At 52.1% G+C, this 16,744-nt stretch overlaps 1 protein-coding gene and 1 long non-coding RNA gene across 4 annotated transcripts in view; one reads left to right on the forward strand and one right to left on the reverse strand.

Moving 5' to 3' along the window:
• The first annotated feature begins 15 nt into the window (after nt 1-15).
• Nucleotides 16-12,592, forward strand: LOC129623623 (uncharacterized). 2 transcript variants are annotated; one of them, XR_008700603.1, is made up of 3 exons: nt 16-360; nt 11,559-11,614; nt 11,966-12,592. It is a non-coding gene; the product is annotated as an uncharacterized LOC129623623 (long non-coding RNA). The 2 variants fall into 2 exon arrangements; XR_008700604.1 differs by lacking the exons at nt 11,559-11,614; nt 11,966-12,592 and adding exons at nt 8,630-8,736; nt 10,301-10,420.
• The window catches only part of ZER1 (zyg-11 related cell cycle regulator), a 28,857-nt gene continuing 18,040 nt past the window's right edge, over nt 5,928-16,744 (reverse strand). For both annotated transcript variants that reach the window (XM_055541331.1, XM_055541330.1), the window contains exons 9-16: nt 14,848-15,063; nt 13,882-13,923; nt 13,603-13,722; nt 12,603-12,718; nt 11,784-11,972; nt 10,650-10,747; nt 7,920-8,022; nt 5,928-6,144 (exon numbers count right to left, since the gene is read on the reverse strand). In XM_055541331.1, coding sequence (XP_055397306.1) covers nt 6,087-6,144; nt 7,920-8,022; nt 10,650-10,747; nt 11,784-11,972; nt 12,603-12,718; nt 13,603-13,722; nt 13,882-13,923; nt 14,848-15,063 — 942 coding nt within the window. In that variant the 3' untranslated portion in view covers nt 5,928-6,086. The remainder of the gene's footprint in view (nt 6,145-7,919; nt 8,023-10,649; nt 10,748-11,783; nt 11,973-12,602; nt 12,719-13,602; nt 13,723-13,881; nt 13,924-14,847; nt 15,064-16,744) is intronic.

Raw genomic sequence — 16,744 nt, forward strand, 5'->3', positions numbered from 1 at the left:
AGGTGCCTGAAGAAGCTGAGGGCGGGGCCGGCGCGCGCGCAGCCGGTAACTCCCCCTACTCCATCCTCCACCCCCCCGACCTGAGCATTCAGGTAACTTTCAAAAACCGAGCTCCCGTTGCGAGTCCCGATCCAGTCCCGCTGGAGTTCCACCACCCGTCCCCAGGCCACAGCCTCACGCACGCGTCCAGGAAGATCCAAGTGTTGTGACTCCAGGTTCGGCAGAATTGCGCCCGCTTCGGAGATGAGATGCTCGAAGCCTCAAGAGAGGCAGGACTAGCCCAAAGTGACTCCGGGGTGATAACTTTACCTCCGTCTATTCATTTTCAGATTTTGCAGACGGGATGAGAGCAGAGTGGAGGTACGTGGTAGCAGATTCTGGCTATGAGGGGCCCGACTGGGTCACAGCCCTAAATCCCAGCACTTCCCCTTCCTACCTGTGTGCTCTTGGGCAAGTTACAAAACCACGCGGAGTTCTGTTTCTGTCTATATGATGGAGATGATAATTGTACCCCTCCTCAGGTGGTTGGAGGACTAAATATTGGAAATAGTGTCTAGTACAGGACTGACTGGTCGCCTCAGCTCTAAACCAGCACCTACACCCAATGACTTGCCCAACCTAGGGTTTCAGGCTAATCTATGTAAAGTGAAAGTAAAGTCACTCAGTCGTGTCCGACTCTTTGCAGCCACATGGACTGTAGCCTACCAGGCTTCTCTGTCCATGGGATTCTCCAGGCAAGAATACTGGAGTGGTACCATAAAGCCTAGTCATTCACTACTTACATTCCTTTACTGTGTTCCCAGGGCCTTCCCCTTCCAGCTCTGCCTTTCCTTCTTTTCCTCCCACTGATACCAACATCCACCTTCCTCCATCAGATTAGTGCCCTCCTGGCTCCGCAATATACTCTTATGACATTTGTTGTTTTTGTCAGCTCAACATCCCTTTTTCTGTTGGAGAACTGACTCCTGTGTGGATCTGGAAGAACTATGTCCCTCACTTATAGGGTGGTGGGAGAGAGACTGTGGGCCTGTGACTAGAAAGCAAACAGGGTCCTCATCTCATTATCCCCAGTGATTGGACCTAAGTGGTGGGCATGTGACTTGGCAGGGTCAATCAGAATCATTCCATGAGAGTATGCTATAGATGCGGAGAGAGAAAGGGGCATTCTTTTGGATCTCAAGCATGAGAAATAGGATATAATGGCAATTGGCAGCCAGTTTTATGCTATGTGGTGAGAGATTCTGGGAGAAGAGGAGGCCAACTATAAAGACATGTAGAGATAACCAGCACTGAAGTAGGGAGTGAGAAACAGTCTTTTTTTTTTTTTTTAAAGCTATTTATTTATTTGGGTGTGCCAGGTCTTAGCTGTGGCATGGAGGATCTTTAGTTGCAGCGTGAGGCATTTTTAGTTGCAGCATGTGGGGTCTAGTTCCCTGACCCCATGTGGGATCTTCTCGGACCAGGGATCAAACCAATGTTCCCTGCATTGGCAGGGGATTGAGCTCAGGCCCCCTTCACTGGTCGTGCAGTCTTAGCCACTCGACCACCAGGGAAGTCTGGAGAGATAGTTTTAAAAACATGGTCTGAGCCCCTATATCTGACTGTTACTAAAGCTGATCTTAATACTAGATTCCCAGATGCATTAATGAATGAAATTCCTCTTACCTTTGACTAACTTAGGTAAGTGTTTGAGTGTCTGTCACTTGCAGCTTTGTCTTAATTACTGCAATGGTTGCATGGCTTAGTGTGCCAAGTGGGGACATCTACTAATTATGGGGCTTCCCTGGTGGCTCAGTGCTAAAGAATCTGCCTGCCAGTGCAGGGGACACTGGTTTGATCCTTGGTCCAAGAAGATCCCACATGCCTTGAGGCAGCTGAGCCTGTGAGACATAACTACTAAGCCTGTGCTCTAGAGCCCGAGACCCTACTACTGAGCCCGCATGTTACAACTCCTGAAGCCTGCATGCCACAGAGCCGTGCTCCGCAGTGGAAAGCCCGCACGTGGCAACAAAGAGTAGCCCCCACTCACTGCAGTGAGAAAGAGGAAGCCCACACACAGCAATGAAGACCCAGCACAAACAAAAATAAATACATTTTAAAAAAGAAAGAATCCTGAGGATTCCATGAGTCAGCCGCTATGCTGGTGTCAAAGATTAAAATAAGATTGGACATTAGTTAAATTTGTAAGGACAGATTTTACGCAGTAAAATACTAAAATACCGCAATAGTATTTTACAATACTATTGCGGTAGGGAAGAGGATCCAACAAGAACTGAATGTAACTTTGATTTGTACAGAGGTGATTGAGTATTTTAAAGGGAGAATGAGGGAGTAGAGATGGCGAAGGGCAGGGGCTTGATGAGACTCAGGGAAGTGAAGACTTTCAAAGAGCCGGTCAGGGTAAATGCTCATTAAGCCAACTGTGTCTGCTAGCTGGCAGCAACTGAAGTTAGGCTTCTGTCCTCTCTTGGAGACTGGGAGACAAAGGCCTGATCCTTCCTGATGATTACATTTTAAAGAGATGGCTTTCAGGTCCTTGAGAAAGATGCTGCTGAGTTATAGGAGGTACAGATACACCTCAGAGGGACAGAGGAAGCATTCACAACTTTAAGCTGTTTTTAGTAAATGCTCTAAGAAAGGCTGTTCAGATGTTAAACAGCAAATTCTTTTTTTTTTTTTTTAATATAATTTTATTTTTAAAATTTTTTGCTATGCTGAGCCTTGGTTGCTGCATGGACTTTTCTCTAGTTGTGGTAAGCAGAGGCTGTTCTAGTTGTGGTGTGCAGGCTTCTCATTGCGGTGGCTTCTCTTGTTGCAGAGCACAGGCTCTGGAGCATGGACTTCAGTAATTGTGGCACGTGGGCCCAGTAGCTGCGGCTCCTAGGCCCTAGAGCACAGGCTCAGTAGTTGTGCGGGCTTAGTTTCTCCGTGGCACATGAGATCTTCCTGGATTGGGGATCCATCCTGTGTTTCCTCCATTGGTGGGCAGATTCTTTACCACTGAATCACAAGAGAAGCCCCAAACAGTAAATTCTTTTGGCAGCCTGGAGGTTTCTTGGGCAGGCGCTTTAACGGGGGCGGGGCGGGGAGGGGGGGCAGTCAGGTAGGGTCATCTTCCAGGTGTTAGACCCAGGGCTGTTAGAAACTCTAGGTGTGAAGTCAGAGGAGGGAGTGGATGAAATCCCTGGAGCTGAAGAGTTTGTAGTTTTCATAGGCCGAGGTTGAGGCCTGGTGGAGAAGAGGGCATGGAGCTGGCTCCAGTCTGGTCTAGCAGAGACTCTCTCACCCACTTGGCACGTGTGGCAACAGGTCCACCTGATCTGGGACAAGCGCCTGGACTGTTCTTGGGGAAGAGCTCTCCACCGTTGGGTGCGGCCTCAGTACTACCTCGGGGGCATGGAGAGCACTGCTGAGAGTTACTCTGGGACAAAGAGCGGGTGTAAACGCGGACTCTACTGGGCAAAGCCCACTCACCTCATGATTTGGCCCTGGCTCCTTTGTCCCCTCCTGTTGGCGCCCCTGATCCTTCCCTCTGCTGCAGCCACAGGGGCTGCTTCATGGTTCTCCCTGAAAGGCCCTTCTCCTGGCAGAGGCCCTCTGTCTAGGACCCGCCCCCCTCCCCTTTTCCTGGCCCTCTACAGCCAGGCCTGGCAGCCCTGTCTTCCTGCTGGATTCAGCTCGAAGGTCTCCCCTTGTGAGAAGCCTCCCCTGCGCGCACCGGGACACTGTCCCTTGCCTGCAGTCCTGCTGGCCCACCCAAGGGGCCTGCTCTGTGTTCCCTTCTCCCCACTTCTCACACACCATCATCATCTCGTATTTAACATTGGAGGCAGGGACCCTGTTGGTCTGTGGCCAGCTGGACCCTCAGTGTCTGGGCACAGTGCTGTGGAGAGACTGCAGAGGAAAAGCAGGTGTTCCAGCCCCATCTGCTACTGCCGAAGAATGAATGCTTTTGAACTGTGGTGTTGGGAGAAGACTCTTGAGAGCCCTTTGGGCTGCAAGGAGATCCAACCAGTCCATCCTAAAGGAAATCAGTACTGAATATTCATTGGAAGGACTGATGCTGAAGCTGAAACTCCAATACTTTGGCCCCCTGATGCGACTCATTTGAAAAGACCCTGATGCTGGGAAAGATTGAAGGCAGGAGGAGATGGGGACGACAGAGGATGAGATGGTTGGATGGCATCACCAACTCAATGGACATGAGTTTGAGTAAATTCCGGGAGTTGGTGATGGACATGGAGGCCTGGCATGCTGCGGTCCAAGGGGTCGCGAAGAGTCGGACATGACTGAGCGACTGAACTGACCAAACTGCCACCTGTCCCCTTGGGCCGGGCCCACAAACTGACCCAATGCACCCTCCCGTCACTGCTCTCACCCTCCAGGCCCAGCGCCCAAGCCAGCCCAGGCCCCCTCTCCATGGCCCCATCCCTTACACAAAAAAAAGACACTCCGCTCTTCTCCACTTTGCACAAAAATGTATTTCTGTGACATCCCAAAGTACAGACATTTACCCGGGCCCCGGCTGGTAAAGCGATGCGATGTGAGCTCTGCCTGGGGTCTGGCACAGGCCATGTGAGCATGGAAGGAAGGGCAGATGGGGCCCGTGTGCTGAGCAGAGGGGCCACAGGGCAGCTGGCCTTTCCCAGGGCTAGGGTGTGGGGGGAAGACCCCAGGGGAAGAAGGCCGGGTGCCTCTCCCCTGGGCTGCTCATCCCACCTGTTCTGTCTGGAGGCAGGAATGCCAGGAGAATCGGGAGCACAGGCCCAGGGAAGGAGGGACGAAAAGCCACCCCTTAAGGGCCGTCTACAGTCGGCTCTGCTCCCCAGCCCCTTGTTCCAGACGGGGCCTCCTCCCTGCTGTCGGTGCCATGAGAAGCAACTCGGAGTGACGTCAAGGGAGGACCACAAGTTGTTTTTAGATACATTTGTGTGTCTCACACACTTCTCTGAAACCCAGTGCAGAGGTTTCCAAGGGGAAGCCTGGGGGCAAGGTGGGAGCGGGTAGATGCTGGTCTGGAGGTGTCTGCCTGTGGCCGCCAGGGAAGGCTGGCGTGTGGACCCCCCTGCCCGCGGGAGAGGTGTGGGCTCCTCTGGGCCACGGGGCAGGCAGGGGCGAGTGAGGCAGGCTCAGTTCTGCTGGTGGGGTGCCTGGGCACCATGGGGGCTGCAGGCCGATGAGGGGTGGGGAGTGAGAGAGCAAGCCCCTGGCCCCCGGAGCTGTTGGCTTCCAGGGCAGGAGGTGGGTGGTGGGGTGCGCAGGTTCCGGGTATGTTTGGTGGAAGGGGCAGTGGAGCCTGCCCGGATTCTGACCAGCCCTGGGCTGGGGCCTTCCACAGCCTGGGGCCTGGTGGGAGACTAGGACGCAGCCTCCATAGCAGCGTGGCCTCAGGCAGGCCTGGCCAGAGGGCAGCAGAGCCACTGGGCGCCTTGAAGGCCCTCTGGGGCTGGGACTGCCTGGACCGAGGCAGGTACGGCTCACTTCCTCACCCCAGAGGCCCACAGCCGGGAGCACCAAGGCATTGGGGAGACCCAGTGGGGTTAGTTTTTAATCCCCAAACCCCATCAGCTGCACCGAGGAACCTAGACGGCATTCTCGGGCTTCGGTGGGTGGGTTAGGAGGCTGGAGTGGGCTCTCGGGAGCCCCACTGCCTCTCTGAACGGGAAGCGAGGCCAGGGTTGGAGATTACAGGGCACGGGCCGGACACTCACAATATTAGAGGCATTTAGTCTGGCAGGGGTGGGAGTGAGTGTGGCAGCGATGAAGGCTTTGAAAGTAGGGGCTTGAGGATGGCCAGGGAAGCTGCAAGGACTCAGGGGGTTATTTCTTTTGTTTTTGTACAGAAATCATACACACAAAACTTCACACTTCCTAACCAAAAAAAAAAATAATATATATATATATATATATAATATATATATCTCACTAATGTTAAGGAAAAGCGTCGGTTGTGCAAAAGTTCCCCTGTGTCCCTTCGTCCAGTGGGAGGCTCCCCGGGGCGTGGGGATCTGCCAGCTGGGCAGCTTGAGCACGCTTCCTCTCGACCTCGTGGTCCAGAGCAGTGGCGGGCCATGGGGGCGGAGGCCTTATCTGGACGTGTCCATGTTCTCCTCTTTAAAGTTACTGCAGTGCTCAATAACCTTGCTGGAGACAATGGGAGAAAGAGGATTGGAGGGTGGGCTTGCACTGGGGTGGGCTCAGCCCCTCCCAGCTGATCAGGTTGCTGGATTTGTTGGCAAGTGTTAACCAACATGCTCACACTGAATGAGATGATGTGTGCTGAGTGGCTGGCAGAGTGGCTGGTGTGTTTGGGGTACCCAGGAAATGGTACTTGTGGCCACGAATACCTTCAGCCCCCTGTCCTCCCCCTCATACCTCCCCAGGCCTCCTTCCCATGCCTCAGCAGCAGGGCATCTGTGGTTAGGGGCTTCCTTGAATCAGCTCAGGCCTGACCCCCAAAACCTCCTGATCTTTTTCAGCAATGTCGTCCTTCACTTTTTCCCTGCCCACCCAGGCCTTTTTCTTCCCCTGAGTCTACTGGTGGTCCCCAAACTGGCTGCACATGAGGTTCACCCAGAGATCCTGACCCAGGAGGATCTGGGCAGGTCTGGGTAGGGCGAGGGCAGCTGTCCTTGCCCAAGTACAGGGGCTCCACACCCTGCAGGGGCAGGTCCCAGTGCAGTGCTGGGAACCACCCCTCATCCTCAGACCTCCAGTGTCTCTCCCACTCTATCTGGCCTTGGGAACTGCTGTCAGGTGTCACCCTGAACCCTGGACAGCCTTCCCACTCACACTAAGCCTCTGGCTTGGTGGGGGGAGTGGTGTTCACTGCAGCCTCTTTGTGCCAAAGAGGCGCCACACTGCCTTTTAGGAGTTAAGGGACGCCTGGGGTGGGACAGGACTTGTGGACTTCTCCTTGTGGAGCTCAGGTACACAGCTCAGGTCCTACAAAGATTTCAAAGTGGGTGGGGTAGGTTACAGGTCAATCTTAGCCAGTGCTTCTCAAATCTCCTGGAAGCTCTGTTGACAATGCATATTCCCAGGCCCACTGCCCAGACCCACTGGAAAAGAAAATCTGGGGTAGGGCCTGTACATTTTTAACAATCTTTTTAGGTGATCCTTTGGGGAGATTAAGTTGGAGAACCACTCATTTTACCATTCACAAACTCAGACAAATCTGTCAATTAAATGTTTAAGCAGTGCCTTTTGCCAAAAATAACTGCAGAAACAGCCAGTGAGTCCTTCTCTGGGGAGACTCTCAACTCCAGGCGCCGCCCCCCAACCCCACCATGACACTTTCTATTCTACACTGTCTTTAGAACCGGGGTAAACTTAACTACGTCCCCTTCTAGAAGGGATCCTGGAGGAAGCACGGTTGTCACTGATGATCGCGATACACAGCGCCCCTAAGGGTCTTTTCTCGTGCACTGATGGCCGTGAGATTCCAGTAGATGATAGTTTAGACCCGGAAGTGAAAGCCACAGTGCAGTGGAAGGCCTGTGTCCAGGACCTGCACATTCAGAAACTTGTGCATTCTGCCCAATCTTAGAACGCATTTTACCACACTGTGTCCTTTCTTTAGTTGGAATGTCTTTGGCCAAAAATAAGGACAAATTCTGACCTGACTTGCTAATGCCCAGGGATGAGAGGACGGGATTTTTTGGGAATAAAGGAAAACAAAACTTACAAATGCGGGCAACGACGCTGTTCAGAGCTTGATCATCTAGTTTCTGGCCACGTGGTGGCCATTACGACACTCAGGGAGGCCCCAGCTGGACATCAGTATGCTGTCTGCCTCCACTCTCAGCTCTGAGTCGCCCCTGGGAATGTTAGCCATTCCCAACCACGAAAGGGCCCAGCTGTGTGCCCTTGGCTCCCCCAAGTCTAGGCTCCAGGCAGAAACACTGCCAGTCTCTCACCGGGCCATTTCCTTGGTCTCCTGCCGTGCGGTCGCCATCTTGATCATGTCCCTCAGGAGGGGCATCCCACCTTCTTTGATCAGCAGAGGGCAGTACTTGTCCGCTGTGGGGGGGGGTGAGGGCAGACAGCACGTGATCAGGGTGGGACTTCTATCAGCCTGTGGCCCCGAAACCCTCTCCTGCTCTGAGGACGGCCCCCCCAGGACAGGGGATGAAGACGTGGGCCTGAGTGAGGGCGCGGCTGCAGGAGCCATGTTGGCCCGGCCCCAAGGCCAAGTTCCTGAGGCCACCTGGGGGAAGTGAGGGGTGAATCCCTTGGGAAAGGCTCTTCCCTTCGCTTCGTGGTGGCATTTCCCCCCAAATGTCACCCACTCCAGCCCCTTCTATTCTCTGAGAAGTGTTTGTAAAAACAAGGACTTCCTAAGCACTGCCCCTGGGGTGTCTTGATTCAACAGATCCAGGAACCTGTATTTATGTGCACTTTTAACAAAATATCTCCAGGGGATTCTGGGACCCCGGGCGGAAACTACCAGGCCTGCCCACCACAAAGCTTCACGGTTCACTCCCACAAAGAACATTCTAGGGCTCGGGATCCAGGGCTGTATAGACACTTCAGGGAGAATATGGGCATTTCAGTGGCTTCTAGCAGTTGTACAGTATAGTATGGTACACTGGAACTATTTTTTATCATCTCCATTTAATGATGAAAGAGCTGAGGTGCAGAGAAATGAAGTAGCCCGCTCAAAGTCGCTCGAGAGGCCTGTCTGAGAGAGTCCTGGCTCAGAGCTCTTCCCACCTGCCACGCTGCCTCTCTGAGGTAAGGTGCCACTTTTTAGTAAGACTAACCTCAAGGAATAATAAAAAAATTGGCTGAGCTGGTATGTGCCAAGTGCTCTTCTCGGCATTTTACATGTCTTATTTCACAGCAATCCTATGAGGTAAGTACTATTATTAGCCCATTTTAAATATGGGGAAAATGAGGCCCAGAGAGGTCGAGAAACCTGCTCAAAGTAGCACAGGCAGTCTTCCCCCAGGGCCTGCCTTTTTTTTTTTTTCTGGTTTGTTTATAAATGTTTATTAAAATGGAAAGCTGTTTGCTCATCTCTCCTGTGAGCATCCATCCAGCTGCCTTCACCTGGCAAGGCACGCAACTGCTGCTGCCATAAATGCTTTTGGAATCTTCAGAATAACAACGTATCTGCTTTTGCTTTAAAAAAGTCCTTGTTCCATGCCTTGCAAGCCAACCCTTCTCTTTCAGTTCAGTTCAGTTCAGTTGCTCAGTCGTGTCCGACTCTTTGCGACCCCATGAATCGCAGCACGCCAGGCCTCCCTGTCCATCACCAACTCCCGGAGTTCACCCAGACTCACGTCCATCGAGTCAGTGATGCCATCCAGCCATCTCATCTTCTGTTGTCCCCTTCTCTTCCCACCCCCAATCCCTCCCAGCATCAGAGTCTTTTCCAATGAGTCAACTCTTCGCATGAGGTGGCCAAAATACTGGAGTTTCAGCTTTAGCATCATTCCTTCCAAAGAAATCCCAGGGCTGATCTCCTTCAGAATGGACTGGTTGGATCTCCTTGCAGTCCAAGGGACTCTCAAGAGTCTTCTCCAACACCACAGTTCAAAAGCATCCATTCTTCAGCATTCAGCCTTCTTCACAGTCCAACTCTCACATCCATACATGACCACAGGAAAAACCATAGCCTTGACTAGACGGACCTTTGTTGGCAAAGTAATGTCTCTGCTTAACCCTTCTCTTTACACCTTTATATAAAAGGTCTCCCAAATGTTCACTCCAAACAAGCTACCCATGGATAAACACATATATGCAGGAACAAAACAAGTTGGTCTGGACACATCAAAGTTTCAAGTCTACCCCCTTCAACTTCCACCTAATTCTGCGGAGGGCCTGCACTCTCATCCCCTCTGCCTGCCAGTTAACAGGACTGAGTGGTATCCAGGCACCAGGGCTCAACACTTTCCACTGGTTCTCTTTTCCCATCAACCTTATGAAATAGGCATTATTACCTCCATTTTACAGAGGAGAAAATCAAGGCCCAGAGATTAAACTCCCTGCCCAAGATCACATAGCTAGCAAAGCAGAGCACTAGGGGCAAGCCTGGCCTGCCATCAGAGTCTCTTAGTGCTATTCCCTCCTTCTCCTCTCCCCGAAAGGCACTGAGCACAGGACTCGGTCCAGGCTCTTCTCAGGGAGGGCGGGACTCTCTTGGAGAAAATAAGTGAGAGTTGTTCTCAAGTTCTCTCCTGTCCTCTCAGATGTCTGTTTCCTCAGGGGTTAGTTCTGGTTTGGGTTGGTCTTACCCTGCCTTACAGAAGGCACAGAGATTTTTATTTTCTATTTTTTTGGTTGCGTGGTGCAGCAGGCAAGATCTGTTTCCTGACCAGGGATTGAACCTGTGCCCCCTGCAGTGGAGGCATGGAGTCTTAACCACTGGACCACCAGGGAAGTTGCAGCATGGAGATTTCTGACTATTCACTCATCTGAAGCAGGAAATAGTAAGAAAGCTGAGTGTGTGGGGTCTCTGGATGGGCTGGCTCGTCTGCCAGGCCTGCTTCTGCCGATGAGGCAAGAGTGAGCCATTGCTGCTGGGTGTCCCACTGATGCCAGAAAGAGGTGACGGGGGTGGCGCAGACACTGACGCCGGCTCTCACTGCGCTCCCACCCGGATCATCGTGGATGAGGGAGCCAAGGGCCGGGCGGGTACTCACGGTAGACAGACACCAGGTTGTAGAGGGCCCAGGTGGCCCAGTGCTGGCTGACAGGCGAGATGCCCTGGGGAAGGAGGCGGAGAATTGGCTCAAATGACCTGCAGGAAGAAAAATCAAGGTCACTTTTGATGCTGGGCATTGGCAGGGTGCACTGGGGGCTCCTCCTCGCTGAAGGGTCTCATAATGAGCAGGCCAGCAGGATGGAAGGGACACGGTTGGAGACAGGCATATGGTCCTTCAGCCCACTTCAGGCTCCACAAGGAGAGCTCCCTTGTGAGAGAGGTCATGAGCATGAGGGAGGGAGGAGGAACACAGATCAGGTGGCGCGGAGATGGTGGCAGGGTGGAGAGCCCAAACCTGGGCCGTAGGGGTGGAGGACACTGGGAAGAGAAGAGATTGCGACCGCACTTCCCATCATGGCCTTCCACACGCCATCTGCAAGCGTGGTCCAAAAGCTTTCAAGATGTACGTGCGACCTCCATCAACCCCTCCCCAGGGGGAAGGGGAAGTGATTCCACTTCCTCTCTCCTCTGAATGGACGGTAATTGGAGCATGGGCAAAGCCACGAGCACGAGCCTGTTTCTCCCGATATGGGTTTTCAGCTTCAGTGTCAATCACTATGCCATGGTCCGGGTGCATATAGAAGTGACTCAGTTATACAATAGGGAAGGAGACCCGTAGCTGCGACTGGAAATTCAATCACGTGATAATAAGACTTGATGCCAGCTGGACGGAGGTGGTTAAATCTGCGCACAGAAAACTGCTGGAAGGAGAGACGCCGGAATGTTAGGGGGATGCTCTTTTCAGGAATGAATGGTTTCTGTTTGTTTCCTGTTGTTTATGTATTTTCTCCTTTTTGTTTTTCCCTCTCTCACAACTGAACATGGATCGAACATCTGTGAATGGCAGGCTTAGTGTACACAGGTGCTGGTGTGAGGAAAAAGGCACCAAGCTGAAGAGGTGAGGTATGCGCCTTTACGCACACACCTCATGGACCGCATGTGGGCTCTCCATGGACCACACGTCAGTTAGAAAGACCCAACTCAGGACTAGAAGGGCAAGTAGTGCCGATCGGGCCTCCTCAGGAGGGAGCGTCCTGTCCCAGCACTGACCCCGCGTCCACAGCCCCCGCACCTGTAATTGATGTTTCTCCGTGAGTTGATGTCCCAGCTCTGGATGGCTGCCCACATGCGCTCCTCCACCTCCTCCCGCTGGGGTTCACAGATGCCCCAGGCTTCGGGCCCATCAAACATGATGTGGGAGAGGACGCCGCAGGCGTTGTAGGAAACCTCAATTCCATCTGCCTTGCTCTCCAGCAGGTTGCTACCAAGAACGGAGAAAAATGGAGTCCTGATCCCCAAGGCCCACTTCAGATACAGGCTGCTGACTCCAACTCATAGATTAGATGCCAGAGAGACTATTGGTTTCTTTATCACTTATTATCCACACCGAGATAGCATTTTTTTTTTTTTTTTTTTTTTTGGCTGTGCTGCACACTTTGTGGGATCTTAGTTTCCTGTCCAGGGCTTGAACCCGGGCCCTTGACAGTGAAAGTGCTGAGTCTTAACCACTCAACCGCCAAGGAATTTCCCATGACTTCTTTTTCATTAAAAAAAATTTTTTTTTGGCCATGCTGTGTGGTATGCAGTATCTTAGTTCCCTGAAACAGGGATCAAACCCACACCCCCTGCATTGGAAGTGTGGAGTTCTAACCACTGGACCCCTAGGGAAGCCTCCCCCAAATGACTTGTAAAGGGAATCTGAGGTCATTTAAGATATCGCTACAAGGGGACCATTTATGGCGGGTTCAAGGGATAAGAAACCACACCATGCAGTGAAGGTGACATTCCTAACAGAAACCTAAACTGACAGCAGTTGCTACAATTGAGCACTGATCAGAGCTCTGAGCATCCTGGCAGCCAAGGCGAAAAGGGAAAGGAGCAAAGTACCAACCTGAAGACACTGATGAACTGGGATGTCATTAGCTGGGGCCGTAGCTCCTTCACCTCTGCCACATTCCCCAAGAGTCCCAGCATATTCCGATGCAGCTCCTGCTTCTCCGGGAACTCCTGGCAAGATAAGAGCCATTGGGGTCAGAGCAGTGAGTACCTGATTTGTGTCTGATGCTGGTGACCTGGAAGCTTTATGAGCACCCGTCCAGCCATTTCTGCTGGACAAAGAGAGGGTGCAATATGCTGCCCTCCTACCTCGTGGTACACCTAGGACAGTGCTGCGTATACACTACAAGGGATTGATGTGGTGGGGCTCCATGCCACAGACTCAAAGGCTGAGTGTGCAGAGCCGACCTATAAAATTATGAATGGAACAAAATGATTCTATTTATCAAAACTCAAAATATTAAGCTTCAGGGAATCCTTTTGGAAACTAGAGCAAGAAAATAAAGAATGAGTTTTAGGATGAAGAGGTCATCCTACTGGACAGAATTCTGTCCAGCTGACACCCCAGTGGACTCCGGTCACACCTGGGCAGTTGGAGTGACCACGCTGAGAGAGATCGCTTTGGGTTTTTCCTTGGAGTGTGTGATGTGTGTTAAGTCACTTCAGTTGTGTCTGACTCTGTAACCCCATGGACTGTAGCCCGCCAGGCTCCTCTGTCCATGGAATTCTCCAGGCAATACTGGAATGGGTGCCATTTCCTCCTCTAGTGGATCTTCACAACCCAGGGATCAAATTCATTTCTTTTATGTCTCCTACATTGGCAGGCAGGTTCTTTACCACCAGCACCACCTGGGAATTCCCTTGGAGGGAGGGCTCTAAGAGAGGCCCAGCCAGGCCGTCTGGGTCAGGGAAGACCTCCACAGCATATCCTGGGCTGGTGGGTCTGAGTGGGCCCCCACTGCCCTTCCATGGGAACCACGGGGAGAGGGTAGCTGGGGAACCTGGGGACAGAGGAGAGGCCGAATGGGGTCCGGCTGCTGCTGGAGAGGCGTTACCTTCAGGCAGTCCAGGAACAGCTTCATGCCGTTGAAGTTGAGGAACATCTCACAGTTGTCGGGCGTCTCGTCTGTGATGTTCCACAGGGCGCTCCAGGAGAACTCCATCACCTGGTCGCACTGAAGCGGGGAGAGGGCTCAGCACAGGTGTGCCAGGACGGGCCCACAGGCACCCGATGAGGGGGGGTTCCCTGGACAGAGGCACATACCCCCCAGGGCAAACCAGTCCCCTCTCAGCCGAGGGGAGGGGGCGGGTGGCTCCACGAAGATTTGACTTACTATCTTGTCCAGCAGCTTCTTCTGAATCAGCTTCAGCATGGTCTGTGGGCAGAGAACAGAACTTGAGGGGGGACAGGGGGACCAGGGCTTCAAGAGCTACTGTGTCCTCCCAGAGCCAAGATGGAGGAAAGGGTCAGTTACTCCATTCCTGTTAGTATCCTGACGAGACCACATCCGCCTCTCTAGGCACTACCCTGGTGGCCCAGTGGTTGGGAATCCGCCTTCCAAAGCAGGAGATGTGGGTTCGATCCCTGGTTGAGGAACTAAGATCCCATATGCTGCAGGGCAACTAAGCCCGAGCACCACAACTACTGAGCCTGCCGCAGCTAGGAACCGACACAGCCAAATACATAAATATTAAAACAAAAAACAAAAAAAACCTGTCTCTCTATTTGGGAGGCTGTTCAAAGAAGTGCAACCCACAGACCTGGTACTTAGCATTAGGAGGCCTGGCTCAATCTTGACCCGCCCAGCTTTGGGCACCTCCCACCCTGTGGACTTCAGCTTCCCCAGTGATGATTGAAAGGAGACTAGAGGTGCCTCCCTCATTCTTCCCTTCCCTTCTCCAGAAAATATTGATTATCTCCCCCATTGTGTGCTGGGCCCTGTGCTAGGAAGTGCTGGGTCAGGATGATGGAAGGATGTAGCATGGTGTCTTTCCCCATGGAGCTCACACCCAGGGAGGAGGCTGACGTTAAACAGCTAGTCCCTCAGATACTTCTTTAATCCCAGCTGGGAAGACTTAACAGGGGCACCTGGTCTGAGCAGGCAGGAGTACAGTGGGACCTCCCGGGACAGTGGAGAGGCTGGGAGAGAATGACAGAGAGTTCTAGGTGGAGGAAATCTAGGGTCAGAAGCAATGTTCACTGCTAGGATGTGAATCCCAAATCCACCCTTTCAGCAGCGGGGCTCTGGAAGAGACAGGGAGGGGAGGAGGGAAGGGCAGCCCCCCTCCGCCGCACGCACCACAACAAAGCCCATCTTGCCCACGGCCTCCTTGTGGTCGTTGTCCACCTGGCAGACCAGGGCGTTGCACAGGTGCACGGCGATGCGCTGGATCGACTCATCCTGCCGCGTGGGGTTGAGGATGCTGAGCAGGAGCTCGTTGACGCGGCGGTACTGGAACTCCAGCTCCTCCGGGATGCTGAAGTTGCAGAGCGTCAGGCAGCAGTTCCGCTGGACCTGGGTGAGGCCAGGAGACAAGCGGAGCACAGTCAGGGCTGGCCCTGGAAGCTGGACCCGAGAGTCTCTCTAGAAGTGTGGGATCATCCAGAGCTGTGGCAGTCCAGGAAGGCTTTCTGGAAGAGGAGAGAGACTAAGAGGCCATTTATTTAACATTAAAGAAAAAAGTGAACTATAATATACAGAGTGGGGGGTGTAAAATACCAAGGTATAGTTTTGCAAATAATTATTAAGCAAATGAACTTTTCAGCAACCATGGAACCACCATCTGGGTCAGGAAAAAGGACACTGCCAGCAGCCAGAAGTCCCTGTGTGTCCCTTCCTGATCATAAGCCCTCCCTGCGAGATGGCCCTATCCTGGTCGTTCCATACGAAAGATTCTCTAGCAACTTGTAGCTTCTTGTCCCACCGCAGCTTTCTGAGATCAACCACGTTGTCGTTAGTAGGTGAAATGCGTTTCTCTTTTTTTCATTTGCAGTGTAGAATCCCAATTGCTTCATCCAGCCCACTGCTGGTGGACATTTGGGTAGACTTCGGTGTTTGGCTACTTCATGGCAGCCACGTGTATGGGCTCCTCCAGGGCCACCCACAAGTTGGGTGGAGCTTCTGGGCGACAAGGTGTGCATGTCTTCAGCTTTACCAGGTAACTCCAGAATGTTCTCACAGTGGCTGTACCAGTTTACACTCCCACCAGCAGCACAGGAAAGTTCCGATTGCTTCACCTCCTTGATTTCTTTTTGTGTTATCTGTGGGTTATTTTTTTTATTTTCATAGTATTCTCAGCACATTTTCCTCATAATTTAACTTCCCACCATCCTTTCTCCTTAGATACTGGAAGTTCACCACACTTCATTACTTATGTAAATTAGAGAATATTACCAACCCGGGTTTGATCCCTGGATTGGGAAGACCCCCTGGAGAAGGGAATGGCGATTCACTCCAGTATTCTTGCCTGGAGAATTCCATGGACAGAGGAGCCTGGTGGGCTATAGTCCACTGTGTTGCAAAGAGTCGGACATGACTGAGCGACTAACACTGCCGAACCCTTGTTAACTCTGTCCTTCCCCCCATGATATACACACATTTTTTGGGAAAAAATTATTTTAAATTATAGAAGCAATACTTACTCACTGTGAAACATTCAAATAACATTATCTGAGCAGAAAGTGAAAGTCCCTCACTTTATTCTTCAGAAGTAATCCCTTTGTGCACCAAAAGTTTGGTGTACAACCATTAAGATTTCTCTACCATGGAAACAGAAATATGGGGAGGGGAAGGGTGAAAGAGGTTTTATCCACGTTGGTGCAGAACGTCTCTTTACTTGTCCACCCACAGGGTCATCCCTGTTTCCATGTTAGGATGTACAGATTGACCATCACATCCCATAATGTGAGTGGATCTAACACTACTTTGCAGGGCCAGGCCCCTATTGTTGAAAGCTTTTGGTTTCCTCTGACTTCTATGTATCAAAAAGGGTGAATGTATATATATTTTTCCTTTATGAGTATCTCTTAACTGTGGAATACCTAGGCCAAAAGGTAAGTGCGCTTACAGTTTTGGCAGGTTCTGCCAGTTGCCCCATGAAGAGGCTGTCCGATTCATACCTCACCCGTGGAAAGCGGGAATGTGTTCTTCCCCTGGCCTTCGTCAATGGGTATCATCAATCTCCCCAGTCAAAAAG

This window comes from Bubalus kerabau, chromosome 11, assembly GCF_029407905.1.
Source record: "Bubalus kerabau isolate K-KA32 ecotype Philippines breed swamp buffalo chromosome 11, PCC_UOA_SB_1v2, whole genome shotgun sequence".
NCBI lineage: Eukaryota > Metazoa > Chordata > Mammalia > Artiodactyla > Bovidae > Bubalus > Bubalus kerabau.